At 40.8% G+C, this 13,109-nt stretch overlaps 1 protein-coding gene across 1 annotated transcript in view; it reads left to right on the top strand.

The window, feature by feature from the left end:
• ece2a (endothelin converting enzyme 2a) overlaps nt 1-8,295 on the top strand; it is a 74,758-nt gene extending 66,463 nt beyond the window's left edge. Inside the window, exon 4 of the mRNA XM_023405395.2 lies at nt 4,884-8,295. Coding sequence (XP_023261163.1) covers nt 4,884-5,189 — 306 coding nt within the window. The 3' untranslated portion in view covers nt 5,190-8,295. The remainder of the gene's footprint in view (nt 1-4,883) is intronic.
• Nucleotides 8,296-13,109: the final 4,814 nt, after the last annotated feature.

A 13,109-nucleotide genomic window follows, 5' to 3' on the forward strand; every position in this document is an offset into this window, starting at 1 on the left:
ATTGTGATTGATATTAGTATATTTAAAAAATAAAAAAAAACACATCTTAAAATGTCAGTGGGATTTTCCTGGGATTCCTCAGGGGGATCTGAACTCCAGATCTCACTTTACCTTTTTGTTGAAATGCACTCAAGACAGGTCAGGTCACTTAGACACAAGCTTCCACCACCACATTGAATAATTCAGGAGAAGCAATGATGCTGTGTGTGTGTGTGTGTGTGTGTGTGTGTGTGTGTGTGTGTGTGTGTGTGTGTGTGTGTGTGTGTGTGTGTGTGTGTGTGTGTGTGTGTGTGTGTGTGTGTGTGTGTGAAGATGGGCGCTAACAGAGTGGTTTCCTCTGTTCTCTTGGAGAAGCCCTGTGGCCCACTTAGGATCAGCTTACAGATGTCTGAGTGTGTGTGGATGGATTGAATACTGACACAGTGTTTGGGTGTAGCCTTCATCCACCTGTTGATTCAGATGTGAGACTCTGAATTTGGGTACAATAAAGCTTATCTGCTTGTCCTGAAAAATGACCTCTTATCTTTCCTGTGAGTAAAACACTAATATATCTGTGGCGCTCAGAGCAAAACATCACATCCGAGCAGACCTGCCACGGCTGATCCTTTATCATAATAATACCACCACTCTGATGTGTGGGTGGATGATTTACATAGTGCCAGAACTGTTGTCATCGTGCGCGTGCTGATGGTACAGAATGTGTACAAATGTGACTCACCACACTCAATACATCATCCTCCTCTTCGTAAGGATTTCCTGCGTATGTATAGATGCCCAATGCTGAGTCTAAGACTCTGGATCAGTAATCCTGCAAACACATAAAGATGGACAGGGTAACGTGATGTGTGACTATGTGTCATTTTTTTACAAAATGGCCTAAAATATGATGTAATTTATTGTTCAAGCTGTCCTCCAACTGCCAGCCGAGCTGTCAAGCGACCACGGTTGTAGCTGCCTTGTTCACTATAGTTCAGTGTCGTCTTGGGTTGCAGTGACGCCAGTCCTCCAGTCACCTGTGACATAAGGGTCTGGAGTTACACTGCCCAGGTACGGCGAGAGAACCCATACATCTTAATGTCATGAATAATGGCTGAAGGGGTGAAATCAGGACTCACGCTCCAGTTTACTCACTCACTGAAGCCTCTTGAGGGCTCCACCCTTCCCGAGGAAACTGTCATCGTGTAGTTTTAAATGAAAAGGGAAAAAATATGTTCACCTTTTCAAGGTGAACATATTTTGAACAATCAATTTTAATTTGAACAATCAATTTTAAACCTGCAATATTTTCAAGACTGGCACTGAAAATCACTTAAAGGGTCACTCATAGCACCAGAGTTACAAAGAAATAACAGGCAGTTCTGCAGAGCTTTTAGCCGCTTTTAGCTAAATGTTTGGTTTTACAGCTCGCATATTTACTGCATGGTCCAGTCTTGTCAACCTCAGGTGTTTTCAGCAGCAAAGCTCCAGTAAACACACCTTACCCTGTCTGCCAACCACCAAATAGCAGCTTAACGTAGAAATCAAATATACAGCACATATATAGACCCAGATATTTTGGGGTACACTAAATAACGACTAAATGCAGAGTAAATACCAGGCATACATACAGTATGTTAGGAGGCCGGAAACATGACACCTGATTAATGCTAATATTGCTAATTGTTGTATGCATTAGCAAAAACAACATTATAAGAGGAGCTCTTTCTTGACCAGCAACATCTCGGAGAATTGACCGTTTACAAAATTTCAAAAGTCAAATTTAGCACAGTGCAGGTTTATGCTTTTCCCACAATGTTGCAAAAAGCTGGTAAGTCTCACTATTCAGGCGCACAACATGTAAACTAGACTAGAAGTTTAAATCTGGGTTAGCAACATCCCGGACGTGTCTCTGTACTGGATACAAAGTCTCCAGTAAGTAGGGAAATATGCTTGTTAGCCGTCTTGTGGATTGTTCCTTTAAAATTATAGATTTCCAAAGTATTCCTGCATTCAGCGCAAAGTAATGTACAAGCAATGTTTTTCCTGAAAAGGTACAGTATTTCTGCTCATCAAATGTGGGACTTTACCTACTCACCCAAGTCTAGAGAAGGGTTTTGAAAAGAAAATGTATTCCAGCCCATTATTTATGACTGTCATAACTTCAGCTCTAAATACTTTGTCAGGTTCTCTCTAATCTAGCTCACCCTGTCCTGCTCTCTCTCGTTTCTGTGCATTATATTACTAATTTTACACCATATCCAATGACCGCTCCACGCTTTGTCTTGCTTTTCCTCCATGTCACAGTGGAGAGTGAATAATTCATGCTCGGGCTGCTCGCTGGTGGAGAGCAATCATGTGAGAAGAGCGGAATACACGTGCTCATCTCTGAGGATCTCTTCTCTCCAAAGACCCCAGGACAGCGTTGTGGGTGGTGGTGTGTGTGTGTGTGTGTGTGTGGGGGGGGGGGGGGGTCCACCACAGCTTACTGTACAGCTTACTGTACAGACCACAACTACTCCATCCCGGTTGCCCGCATGACATTACCATGCCAGCTTTCATGTTTGTCACACGTGAGCTGAGCACCAGAGGGACTCTTGTCTTCAAAGCCCAGCCACGGAGCCATCTACAGAGACCATGCAGTAGCTTCTCACTATACATCCATGTACTGTGTGTGTGTATATATATATATATATATATATATTTATTTATTTATTTATATATGACACGGCTTCATGAATTAGTTAAGCTTATTGCATATATGAAGGAAATGTTTTTATTTTGTCTCTAGAGCAATTTTTATGTGTCTATATTTGGTTCACTGAAACCTTGGAACAGCAGATGTCCATGTTGTATTGATTGCTCATACAATATTTCACCTACTAGCTATTTCCGGAGCTTTCAACTGTATCTTATGGTCTTCGTCAGCAGTCTCAGTCTCAAGTTTTGACTGTGAAGAGAAGTCCCAAGTCAAGACCAACAAGTCCAGTCCACATCTTGAACTTTGTGTTTGAGTCCTAAACATTATGTCATTATGCAGCAGCAACATTAGGTCAACTTTGCGCCTGGCCACCAACAACAGATAGGTAACGTTAAACGCTGCTGATTTTAAAACACAACATGTAAGCTGCTTAATCTCAGACGCAATGAGTTTGTTACCACCCTGTGTCAAGGGCTCGTTTATTCCATATTTTCAAAGGTAATTGCCAGATGCTAATCTGTAGCTAATGTTGGATTAAGACCATAGCTGTGGGAGAAAATTGTTAGCCTCAAGTTATTGTTTTTTGTGAAGCCTAATGTGTTGAAAGTTTTCACACCTCCATCTGTGGTTGTTGAGCTGGATGTTTTGCATGTTGCCGTCTGTTTTTTGGTTGACCGCAGCGTTGTCACTTTATTTAAATTCTCTCCAAGGTATCACTGGCTGCTTATGAAAATTAGTTAGTTTGATGCGCTTTTTAATTGCATAATTTCTAATCTATGGTTTTGGGGAAGTCCAAGAGAAATCCCTCACAAGCCGTCGGAATTAAAGTCAGAGTCTAACTGCGAGACTTTTTTGATTTTGTCAAGTGCAGATTTTGTCTCCAGATTCGTGACTTGAATCTTACTCAAGTCCAAGTGACGTGACTCAGATCCCCTACTCTGAGAAATAGTTATTACTTATGAGCAGGGTCATACCAACTTGTTACATTTAAATCTACTGTAGGCCTGTAATCATTCTCTAACACTGTATTTGGAGATGTCAACCTTGCTGACATGTTTGTTATATTGAACATAAAAAGTTTTTTCGCTCAGTGTTCTGCAGATTCTGTCCCTTCACTCCCACACACACTTCTGTCTCTGGAGAAGCTCCCTGCCAAAGTGTAGCTAAAAGTGTCTCTGCGTGCTTGTGTTTGTGTCACTGTTCATATTCTGTGTGTGTGTGTGTGTGTGTGTGTGTGTGTGTGCACACTTTTCCTGAGCTCTCGTGAAGCTTACTGTGTCTTGATGCACACGTGTACCTCACACGAAGGATCAACACTGGAAAGGGTGATGGACCCAGAACAACAATTATTCATATGGAGGGACCCTCACAGTTTTCGTGCTGTCACACCGTGTTATCAGACTGCATGGCTAAGCAGCCAACACTGTGGACTGAAAAGCTCAGTGCTTGCTCTGGCTTACAGCGATCCATGTGCTTGTTTGGACAGAGGCTGATTTTAGGGAGTGTGGTATTTGACAGATGAACAGATGTGTCTATGACCTAGGTGGGATTCAACCTTAAGATATTTAACAAGCAACAAGGAGTCACCGAGTTGTTTTCTGACTCAGATTTGGATTTAATTCAGCGAGTCGCTTCTCCCACAGCGTTTCATTTCCTTAACAAAAACTGAAATTTGTAATCACTTAGGTTTTTCTTGTCATTGCTCTCGCCCTCAATTCTATTGGTTATGATAACATTGTACTCGACAAAGTAATTGCCGAAATCTCCAATGCAGCAAAAAAAAAAAAAAGAAGAGCTCTCAGTCAATTATACAGGTTTAAAACCGCCAGCTTAGATGTAGTCCTCTCTTCTGAATGTGATTAACCCGAGTGTTTACTCCTTGCCCCCTTTGGACCCTTTTTTTGTAATTTCACCCCAGTCCCAGATTTCAGTAATTAACTCAGTACAAACTTATCATAACCAACAGAACGAATGTCCGGAGCTACAAAATGAATACTCAAGTTGTATAAAACGTAGCTTCCCTTTAAAACTCATAACATATAAATTATCCTGTCAGTCTCAAATAATTCAACAACTGGCTGCTTATGTGACGGAGATCGCTGGTAATAATAGTGGTGGAGAGAAATATAATGGTACGGGTCTTGGTGGTAATGTAGTATAGCGGGAATGTCTCCTAATACTCTTCCTCTCCTCCTTCTCCTCCCAGATCAGCCGCTGCTTGAAGCCCGGAGGACGGTTTGTGTCTGTTACCTTCGCCCAACCCTTCTTCAGGAAACGCCTCTATGCTCGCACCGAGTACAACTGGTCGATCAAACAGTACAGTTATGGAGAAGGCTTTCAATATTTTGTTTATGTGATGACCAAAGGAGAGCAGCTTAGTCCAGAGGATGCAGCTCTGGAGAAAAAGCTACTGGAGAAAAATCAGCTCGAGGACACCAAATCCACACCTACTAGGATCGCCACAACACAAAATGAGGATAACGAAGACTTCCTGTCTAATATTGACTTGTAAAATGACTGGATCATCTAAAGCAATCTTAGGAATACATTATCCCATAGACCTCAGAAACTCAAACTTCTCCACCCTAACAAATATGAGAGAAACGTTTTATAAAAATGAACTACTGAGCATTTTTAATTGTTGTCTGGGCATAGACGTTCATATGGACGTCTGTGTGGACTTGTTTTACACACGACCTGGGTTGTGTAGCACAAATGAAACCTTATGCCATGTTATATGTAAATTTCTACCAAGAAAGAGATACAGTATACATCAAGATACATTTTCTTTAAATTTAATTGAGAAATTTTAAAGAAACTAGATGAAATGTCCATTTTAAGCTAAACATAAAACTAAACCTGATATATGGCTTGACTGCTAAAAAATAAAGTTATTTTCCCACATAGATGCTCAAATCAGGATGTTTAAGAAAAAGTAGTGACTGATCAAAAGAAAATGTGTGGTATTTTTTTACACTTACAGACCGTTTACACGTTTATATTCCGATATTACATGGACAAAAAGGTTCTCTAAACATGGGGGGAACTGGAGAAAATGGTTGTGCCAAATAAAAAAATAAAAAAAAATCAATAAAACAAAATGTCCCCTTCCTTTTGGAAAACCAAAAACAAACAAAAAACCTAACTAACTTATCAATTAAAAAATCTTGGAAACTACTTGTATCACAGCTCCAAAAAGTCACCTACAAGTCTGAAAATGTGTAAACTACCCTCTCTTCTTGAGGCACCTTCTCCACCTCACATTTCTTAATGTTACAGCAGTTGCAGCAAAAGTAAACTGCAACATTCAGAGCACTATCAGCTTAAGGCACTTCGCCAATGCCGAAGCCAAATAAATCTCTTGCTTTAAATCTCCATATGTATAGGGCGTTTCTGTTAGTGACTGGTTCCATTAGATTCAAAATAGCCAATGAATGGTTGGTCAGACCTGGAGCTCACAGGTGCAAAGAAATCATGCACAGACACAACACCACAGAACCATTGCCTCTGTCTGCCTCTTTACAGCAGTCGTATCTGAAATGGCCCAATATAACCAGAGATACTGAAGGAAAAACTACCTCAGTAAACCCACCACAGTAAAACAAATACATTGTTGTTTCACTTTACCCTATCGTAGACATTGTTTTATATCTGTTTTTTAATATTTGTGTCATTTAAACAGTCAGTTTAATTGTGATTGTTATGGAACGACTTGTTTCCATTTTAACAACGAGTCATCATGGCTTATCTTCTCTGTGCCATAGTTTTCTGTCTATGCTACCATCATCCTCTGTTCTCGTGCAGTTCATAATAGACACTTTAATCAGACATCAGCCAATTTCACATGCTAGTGTCCTGTCTGCCTGTGTATCAGAAAGATTGAACAGTCTCTGATTCTGTAGCGCAGTACGAGCCTGTCAGTGTTACACAATTTGCAAGACAAACTGGCATGTCTAGACAGAGTACATAACAGCAGCACCAGCCTGCATGTAAAGTCCGTGTTAAAGTCTATTAATATGTCAGTCAGCGTGTCCCCTTAAGTTGGGGTTGTCTGCATCTGTCCCACGTCTGGATTAGATTCCAGACAAAGGCTGCTAATGGAGATACGCAGTGTTTGACACACCTGTCTGTCAAGCACACTGAGGCTGCTTGAAGGCACATACAAGTAATAGCTCACCCTGCGTGTTATTTCTTGAGGAAACATGAGATGAGTCTCGGGTCCTGTGCTCTCTGCTGCTTAAATATAGACCAGAGAGGGGAGAGAGAGCCAGGCGTGCAGACAGGCAGGAAGGCTGGTGACTGGAGGGGGGACCACATTAATAAAGTAGAAATCATTTATTTTTAATTCTCCACTGAGATCTAATTACTGCCTATTTTTAAGACTCAAAAAAAAAAAGGTGTGTGATTTTTCAGATGGCTTGTCTTCCTTTCCATGATTTTCTTGATGGTGTTAACATGGTAGTTTGTTTGACTTTAACTTTAATGGTAACTAAACAATCTCACTAAAAGGTCTATTGAGAAGCTGTTCTGGCTGCTCAGGCTTTTTATTTCTAGTTGGTGACCGTTGATTTTTGCCAGCTGAAATGACAACTGTTGCTGGCAGATCAGCTGTGGCTAGCCAGCTAATTAAGCTAACGATTGACACCAGGAGCTGTTCGAAAATTCTGTCTCTTGCTGATTTTTTTGATGAGTGACTCATGCACATGCTGACTCATTTTAAAACGAGAATCTTGTGAAAGGAGTCTTAAATATGTACTGAGTAGCAAATTTCATGTTATCATGCTAAATGACTGAGTCTAAAGCTTTTCCAGAGCATTTCTCAGAGGACGACATCGAAGCATTGTGAATATGAAAAACATAAGCTCTGTTGCTTTTTTCTGACATAACCCTCTGCTTCAGCTTGCACACTTTCTCATATTTTCAAATACTCTACTGCTCAAATAACTTCACAAGAGAAAATGCTTTTAGGATGATGTGTTTGCCCAACTTCACACTATTGCTGGTTAACTTCCCCAAATCCAGCAAAGAGCAGGACAGACCTGCTAACGTTACCTAACGTCTGAGGGAAATACTGCACAATGAATGTTCAAGTCTTCATCTTTCATAACATAAGCTGTAACACCACCAAGTAATGTAAATGATGTGCTCTTTGGCCTTTGAAGTAAAGCTGGCGTACTACTGTAGATAGTAAGCTAGTTAGCTAATTGCTAACTGTTGCTTAGTTTACATTAGACTGGATAAACACACTGTTTAATCCATTCCATACACTTTTGCTTATGTGCTTTTTGTGTTGGAAAGGCTGGGAAATAAAGAGACCCTCCTCCAAACTCTTGAAATGCCAAGTATCGCTCTTACCACAACTCCTTGCACATCACTTTGACATGTGGAGAAATACAAAGCCTGACAGCCTGCTGTGCCTTTTTTGGGTTGCCTGGGGTAGTGTTGGATAATTACTGTTCTGTGGTCAGATTTAGCAAACCTATTGGCTAAATAGTTGAGAATGAAAGTTCATTTTTGATCTGGGAAACGGCACAAAACAGTCTCATCACAAGGTCCATGTAGTAGGTGTTGTGAAGACTGAACTTTTTAAGAGCAAATAAAAATACATTTTTTTTTTATATCTTCGTGTGTGTTTTATAAGAGAAAAAAATTCCCAAATAACAGTACCACACTCTTATTTCCTAAGGTTTGACTTGTAGCCTTGATTGATGACTCCGTATCACTATCAGACAGTGATGGTATAAATCTCACTCTGGGTAAACCCCCATTGGATAGTTTGGCTATTATCTGGTTTCCATGGTGACGAATGGGTGCAATGCTCTGACTATCTGAACAGGAGGGTTTTAAAAAAAAACAGCCTGGCCCCTGTTCGGCCTGGCAGGGTGGATGACAGGAGGTGCTTATGTAAGTCTTAAGTGGCAGTGGGTTTGATATTGACAATGGAGACTTGGGAGGGGGGGAGGGGGAAATAGCAGCCCACTGCAGCGCAAGGACATAAAACCATCTGATGGATTCAGTGCTCACTTTGGATGGATGGAGGATGGCTGCTCATGTGGAGTTAGTTTTTCTCCTCTATTTTTCCTTCCAAAGCATGATGTCACCTCCCCCCTCCCCTTTCCCTCGTTTTCCATTTCTGCTTCCATTTCTGCTCTGTCAATATATGAATATTGAAATTCAGCAGTCCTTAAATTTGGTTTTCAGCTCCCTTAGTCTGACTGATGTGCAGTGGCAGAGACCCCGACAGTGAGATTTAACTTGACTGGACTTAAGTTATATAACCACAGAGCAGGGCACAGGCCTCATTCAGGAGAGGTTTAGTCATCATTTTTTCTTAAACACAAACCTTTTCTTTGCAGTTTCTGCTTATTCAGCTGATCACCTTTCTTATCCAGGTGTCTGAACCTTTGATTTAATATAGAGTGTTGTGTATTAATGTCTAGTAGAGATAGTAGAGCTAGAATTTTCTCACCTGCTGCTAATTGTCCTCCATGCTCTGTTGCCCAAGGGCAGTAACAACACTAATCTACTGCATGCTCAATGCCTCTGTCTCTCTCTCTCTCCCTCTCTGTCTGTCTTTCTCTTGTCTTTCTGTCTCTCTTTTACTCTCTCAAACACTCGTATTCTCAACTCCACCACCCCATCCTCTCTGCGAGGTCTCATGCAAGTTAAAAGGTCTACAGCTCAGTTTTTTTTCTGCCAAATTGTCTGTTTGCGTTTCAACTGAATTTTGACACAGCACTAATGCCAGTACTTTTGCCTCTTTACTGCAGCTGCACTCAGCTTCTTAAAGGGAAATTCTGGTCTCATACAACCGGCAATAAAATGCTGTATTAACAAAGTTAATTTCTGAAATCCCCCAGGTTAGCCAGGTTTATTTGGAAGATAAAAACCTCAGCAAACAGTAAAATTACTACCCAGTCTACCTGTGGTAAACATACAGTGTTGTCCAAGTTCACACAAGCGCTATCTTGAAGTTCAGGTCACACAGATTGAAAGAAATGAATTATTTCACAGTCAGGGCGCCATGGTGGCACAGTGCCTGTTCTCCTTCCATGTTCTGTGCAGCTTTCCTCTCGGCGCTCCGGCTTCCTCTCACAATCCAAAGACATGCAGGTAAGGTTAATTGGCGACTATAAATTGTTCATAGGTGTGAATGTGAGTGTGAATGATTGTTTGTCTCTATATTTCAGCCCAGTGATAGACTGGCGACCTGTCCAGGGGGTACACCACCCTTGTCCAATGTCAGCTGGGATTGACTCCAGCCCCCTCATGACCCTAAAAGAATAAAAAGGTATGGCTAATATAGTTCACAGTCCCACAAGCAAATGTAAATTTGTGTGGTAAAGGTCTGCAATGGATTACACCACTGACTTCATTATAGTCGCTAACTGAAATATTTGCTTTGATTAGCTGTAATGCTAGCTCATAACTGTCTAATAATGTATCGTAATTGTGTACACACTCAGTTTTCTTCTGTGATGAGGTTTTATTATTTATGTTTCAGGGTTGCCGGCTTTCAGGGTTTTAACCCCAGATTAAGTGGTTTAGATCAGTGGCTACCAGCCTCGTAAATCTGAGCAGCCACTAGATGATCAACTGGACAGGACAGAATGAAAGACATATTTCTTCTACATAAGAGGAAACATCTTGATCTTTCTTGCTTTGTCAGGCGACTTTGTAGCAATGCCTCTGCATCCCCAGATCTCAGTAATTACTTTTAAGAGTACAGATGGTTATGGCTAAAACTATGAAAATAAATTGGAATTAAGTTGAATTTTCTTTTAATCTACACCCTATTGCTACAGATCAGTGTAGATAGGATGGAGGGAATCACCAGCATTAGATGCAGTGTGGAGAAGAGAAAGCGCTGCTGTATATCTGCCCATCTCCCTTTGGGCAGCATAACGGCATAATATACTGTATGGCAGGCTTATGTAACTGGAGGAGGAATATTAATGGACGTCCACTCAGGACGGGGCGAAAGTGGAATGAGATCAAAGCTCTCTGTCCCCAGCACACACGCTCAATTTGAACCTAGAACCAAGGCTTTGCTCTTAGCCATGCGTGTGTTCATGTATTTGAGAGACAACGACACGAGATACAATGGCCCTTGACATTTGCAGTGGTCTGTCTGTGCTGCTGCTTTAGCATTTTGTTTTCCACTCATGGACGTCTGAATGTTTTGTCATGTGATCTCTTTGTGTGTGGTTACACAGTGACTGTCCAACAAGATGGCGTCTTCAGCATGTCTGTGTTGACCCAAGCATGGCCTGTGCACCCAGCCCATCTGCCAGGTCAGCCACAAAGACCCTGGGTTACAGCTACAGCTAACTGACCTCTGATCCTTAGAGCTGCAAAATGATGAGTGAGTTTAAGTCTCATCAGAGGGCAACAGCTCATTAGTTGTTGCCTGAGATTTTCCAGTCTGACATCCTACTTCTGCAGATTTTTTTTTTATCAACAAATCCAAATAAAAGACCATAACTAAAAATGTGTGTATATATATATACATATATATATATATATATATATATATATATATATACTGTATATACACACACATATGATGATGATGATGATGATGATACGCAGAAAGCGATATATGTTGTTTAGACACCTTTTCTAAATGATCTCAAACATATCTTTATTCCTCAACTTCTTTTATTACTTATCCACCAACATATTCCTGATGCAGATTTATTTAAACTCAGCAGTGTTAAGCCTATAGGCTCTGAATAGTTGCTGACATTTTGATTTAGACACATTTTTATAAAGTTCTTGAACCTGAAAATTGCAAAATTACGAACAAGATTACAGCACTGAAGAATGTGCCATACTGCAGCACTGTATAGTAGGATTTCAGTGAATCACTGTAAAAGTCACACATCCACAATCAGATTCATGACAGCGAGAGAGGTGTATGGCAGGGCTGACACAATTCAATATCTGCCCAAATATGTCAGTCCGGTTCCGGCCTTCCAGTCCTGCCCATTACTGTGTAAAGTGTAATTGTCCAAGGCCTCAGACTGGCCCACACACACGCACACATGACATCCACAACAACAATATGATCGATAGCACTATGTGTTCATTCAGTCCGGTGCTGATGTTATCAGGACAGTCAATAATCTCACTGATGGTTACACTGATGACGTGTTGTGTTGTGTTGATGTGCTGTTATTAGAGTGAAGTGCAATTCAGAGTAATATAAGGATCATTGTTGTCGCAACATGTAGCTTTTTATAGACGTGTCCTGATACTGTGGATGTTTTCCCAAATGTCATATCTGCAGTGTGATTTCCAGGAAAATTCTGTTTTACAAGGAAATTCATTTTTATTATTCAGTACAGCGCAGGTTTGTGTAGCACAGGTGGAGGAGGGGTGATATCAGCTGACACGTTTTCCGGACTGATACTGCTGGCAAGCAGTGTATTACAATATTCTTCACCTTTTCTTCCACCTGACAGTTTCACCTAATTTCACAGAAAGTGTTGATGAAAAACAACAGTGCTTCACATCCAGGGGAAAGATTGTGGAGTGGCTTGTCTAATTCAAAAAATAACACAAATTACGATTGCATAAATAAATATATCAACATATTTGTGTTTGGGGAAAAAAATATACACAAATAGCCACAGGTAGCATTACAAGCGGCTGTCATGCTGATAGTTGGCATATTTATTGTTATAGACACCTACTATGTTAGTAGTTTATCAGTCTGAATCAGTTGTAACACCTTTATACTAATTGTTGTGATTGAGCGTATGTGGACAGTGACTAGCAAAAAGTCAACAAAAAGCTAAAGGATGTGGTTAAATGGTGGAAATGTCCAGTTCCTGTCACTCCAGATGGTTGTTGCATGAATGGAAACTTGATGAACTACAGGACAAAGGTAAAAAGATGCCAAGCTTGAACAGATCTTCCAGGATAACTATGACCTATGTGGATTTACTCCATCCACTGTGTCCTCTCTGCTGTCAAACTATTCCACGGAGCTCATCATGGTAGGCCTGCGTAGGCACTTTGGACAAAAAAGAGGAAACACGATAATGAACCAAAGCACATGTTGGATACTTGATTTTTAAGGCTGTTCTACATAATGTACTTTACATAGGTTTTTCTTGGTGCATCAACATTGTGGCATAAACTAAAGCAAGTGTTTCATGCCTGCTGCAGATCCACTGTATGAGGACACTGTACAGCCAGACTTTGATAGATGATCATGTGGCCAGTCGTGGCTCCCCAGGGGTCTGTGGTTTAATGGATTCACCAGTGTAGGCCAGCACAGAGCTGTTTAACAGCTTAACAGATGGATCCCTGTTTCTTCCCCGCTCTTTAATTAAGAATCAGTATTTACTGTCACTGAGGTGATGGCTCTAGAGGTCTAGTCCAGACCTTCACTGATGCCCAAAGCTACAGAGAAATATGTGTG

Source organism: Seriola lalandi, unplaced genomic scaffold (assembly GCF_002814215.2).
Source record: "Seriola lalandi dorsalis isolate HSWRI2012SDOR001 ecotype SW California unplaced genomic scaffold, Sedor1 jcf7180002054277, whole genome shotgun sequence".
In the NCBI taxonomy this organism is placed as follows: Eukaryota; Metazoa; Chordata; class Actinopteri; order Carangiformes; family Carangidae; genus Seriola; species Seriola lalandi.